This window comes from Nicotiana attenuata, chromosome 2, assembly GCF_001879085.1.
Source record: "Nicotiana attenuata strain UT chromosome 2, NIATTr2, whole genome shotgun sequence".
NCBI lineage: Eukaryota > Viridiplantae > Streptophyta > Magnoliopsida > Solanales > Solanaceae > Nicotiana > Nicotiana attenuata.
Genome location: NC_031990.1, coordinates 39,430,768 through 39,434,212, shown reverse-complemented (window position 1 = coordinate 39,434,212; position 3,445 = coordinate 39,430,768). Strand labels below are relative to the sequence as shown.

Below are 3,445 nucleotides of genomic sequence, written 5' to 3'. Positions count from 1 at the left end.
CCGGCCAAAAAAACCGAGGATCTCCCGGCCAAAAAACCGAGGAGCCTTTTCTTTCCAAATCCGGGCTAAAAAACCGAGGATCTCCCGGCCAAAAAACTGAGAAGCTTTTTCTTTCCAAATCCTGGCAAAAAAATCAAGGATCTCCCGGCCAAAAAACCGAGGAGCTTTTTCTTTCCAAATCCCGGCCAAAAACCGAGGATCTCATGGCCAAAAAACCAAGGATCCTTTTCTTTCCAAATCTCGGCCAAAAACCGAGGATCTCCCTGGCATAACCCAAGGAGCCTTTTCTTTTCAAATCCCGGGCAAAAAACTGAGGATCTCCCCGGCATAACCCAAGGAGCTTTTTCTTTCCAAATCCCGGCCAAAAAATCGAGGATCTCCCTGGCATAACCCAAGGAGCTTTTTCTTTCCAAATCCCGGCCAAAAAACCGAGGATCTCCCTGGCATAACCCAAGGAGCTTTTTCTCCAAATCCCGGCCAAAAAACCTAGGATCTACCTGGCATAACCCAATGAGCTTTTTCTTTCCAAATCCCGGCCAAAAAACCGAGGATCTCCCTGGCATAACCCAAGGATTTTTTTCTTTCCAAATCCCGGCCAAAAACCGAGGATCTCCCTGGCATAACCCAAGGAGCTTTTTCTTTCCAAATCCCGGCAAAACCCGAGGATCTTTCTTCTTTCCATCCCGGCATAACCCGAGACCCTTTTTCTTTTTCCGGCATAACCCGGTCATAACTTGGATCCATTCATAAGGATACACAATCCTGATTTGATCGCTTAGATATGTGTCACAATTAACTCACGAAATTTTCCTAGTGAAAACTGGGGCAGAAAGTTTCGTTCGTTTGTTTGTTTTGGTATCTTAAGCAGGTCGACCTCAAGACGCAAGGTGCGAGATGACTAATGGAATGAGTCTCAATGCAGAGTCAAGAAAAGAAGAAAAGAACAAGAAGAAATGAACTCAAAAGTGAAGCAAGCAAGGATGCGGATTGCTCGAAATCTGATAGAAGTCACAAGCTCCCCTGATCCTGTTTTGACCCAATGCTGCATGAAGAAATAAACACCTACAACTTGCGAGCATCAAGATTCAGATCGAAGTCCATAACAGACTCAAGATCAAGTGTCAAGAGAATTATAGATAGGAATCTTGTAACTCATAGTTGATAGGCATAGCCAGCTTAGCTTGGATTTTCCTTTTGGTGTAATAAGGAGGCCAGCAAGCAGTAGCAGCAACAACAACAGTGAAATCACAGCTCCTGGTAGTCCCACCTACCAGACCTTCTAGAACTACACTGACCTGATTCCTTTATAGCCAAGGATATGTAGGCAACCTTTGAAACAGGGTTCGGTCAAACGGTTTTCAAAATGCTTCTCCTGGAGTGCTGAGCAGACAAAAATCCTTCATGGTGCTCATTTATCTTTGCCCGAAAACCCTTCGTGTCTTCGAGCAAAGAGGGGCAGCTGTGAGCACGTGATTTTGCCACGCTTAAATTACTCCTATAGAATTCATTAGAATTAGAATTTTTCTTTTAGTATTTGAATTTTTAGGAATTAATTGCATGATTTTGTATTTTGTGTGCATTTTTAGGTGTCATAAAAAATGAAAATTACAAAAATATCATACTTGCATTTAGGACCTAATTCTAAACTTTTATATTAATTAAACATCATTGAAAATAAGAGAGAAACTAACAAAAAATAATCCTTTTACATTTTTTGTTCCTTTAATTTCACTTTTTCTCTTTTTAAAAATTAGGATCTAGTTAATTCTAGGAAATTTAATTAGTCTCATTTTTGAATTAAATTAGCTTTTGGATATTTTTAATTTTGCATTTAATAAAATCCAAAATTCAAATAAATAAAGAAGAAAAGAGAAGAAAATAAACAAAAAGAAATAGAAATGAAAAGGACCAGGCCATCATTCTTTGGGCCCAAAAATTCGAGCCCAAAACCCCTTCCAAACCTGTTGCCCGGTCAAGCCCAAACCCCAAACTACCCGGTCCAGCCCCGTTATTGACGAAACGGCGTTGTTTCATCACGAAGCCATCCCAGCCGTCGAGGATCTTTGATCCAACGGCTGGGAAGTGGGTTCATTTTATTATACATATTTCGGATTTCCCTACCCCTACCCCCTTTCCGTCTCTCAGAACCCCACCGCACGCCACCCTAATTTCCGTCGCCTTCCGCCTTACACCGTCGTCGGAAATCGCCTCACGGCGGCGGCCGGTCTCCAAACTAGCCCAAATTTACACCATCAAATCCTCTTTCCCCCCTCTTTCCAATGCCCCAAATGATTTCCTTCAACTCTGAGCCTAGCCTTTCGAATATCAAAAACAGCGACACCGCCACCACCGTGCACTATAGTTGAATTTTAACTAGGGTAAAAGGGACCGGAGGTTTAGTTAGTATAAGATAGTAAAGTTTAGATTGAATGAAGGGTAGTATAGGTATTCCTAAATAAGAATAATGTTGTAGATAAAGCTAGGACACTCTAGACTCTTCTAGAAGAGGGCCTTAGTTTAAATTTCAGTAGGTTTAGTGCAGTAACTTGAGAAACAAGTCAAAACTTTAGGGCTAATGAGTAAAATCTGAAAATAAAAGAGGGGGAAAAAGTGTGAGTGAAATCTAGAAGCTTCCCCCTGAAGTTTGCCTATAAAAGGCAGCCCCCTGGCCTCTTTTTTTTTTTAAGTTTGGGCACCTCTGAAAATTCCCAAATCCCTTCCAGCTTCAATTTCCCTCTGAAAAATCTTCTTCTTTCAATCTGAACCTCAGATTTGAGTTTCAAAATTAAAAGAAGTTCAAATCTGAACTCCAGTAGTAGAAACCTTCATTTTGGATCTTAAATCCTGTAGAAAAAACCAAAAATAACAGAAAACTTTCAAAAAATCCAAAAAAAAACTGTTACATTGAAAACCTTAGGTTGTTTTAGATTTTTAATTGTTGATTTATACTTTCTAGCTCAATAGCTGATTGCAGAGTTCTTCTGAGTGTTACTGGGCTAAATTTAAGTTGAATCAAGGTGTATTCGAGCTATTTTGAGTGATTTAAGGGTTAAAATTGGTCCTGGGCAATCGATACTGCTGCTGGGGTTATAATTGAGTCCTCTACTGCTGTGTGTTGCTGTTTGAGCCTGTTTGCAAACTCAAATCTGCTTGCTGACTCCTCCTTCTTCTCTTTTGCTTTAATTCCAGGTACATTCCCTCTGTAACCTTCAAGCACTGGAAACGAAATGAAACATTGGCTCATTTGTCCACTTTGTTGTTTTTCAAATTATGTTTAGCTAGATTCAGCGAGTTAATGTTTTATTTTGTATACAGTCGACTAAGGACTACGTAGAATTATAAGGACTGTTGAACTATGTTGGATTTATTTGAGTGCTAAAATTGTAGTATTAGCTATAATATGATGACAGCTAATCTAATCTGTTTGAGGTTTAAAATTAGGCTG

General features: G+C 39.9%; 1 protein-coding gene across 1 annotated transcript in view; it reads right to left on the bottom strand.

Annotated features, from left to right (window-relative positions):
• Window positions 2,797-3,445, bottom strand: part of LOC109218609 (nuclear pore complex protein NUP107-like) — a 14,093-nt gene continuing 13,444 nt past the window's right edge. Inside the window, exons 13-14 of the mRNA XM_019382989.1 lie at window positions 3,077-3,216; window positions 2,797-2,844 (exon numbers count right to left, since the gene is read on the bottom strand). Of these exons, the coding sequence (XP_019238534.1) occupies window positions 2,797-2,844; window positions 3,077-3,216 (188 nt within the window). The remainder of the gene's footprint in view (window positions 2,845-3,076; window positions 3,217-3,445) is intronic.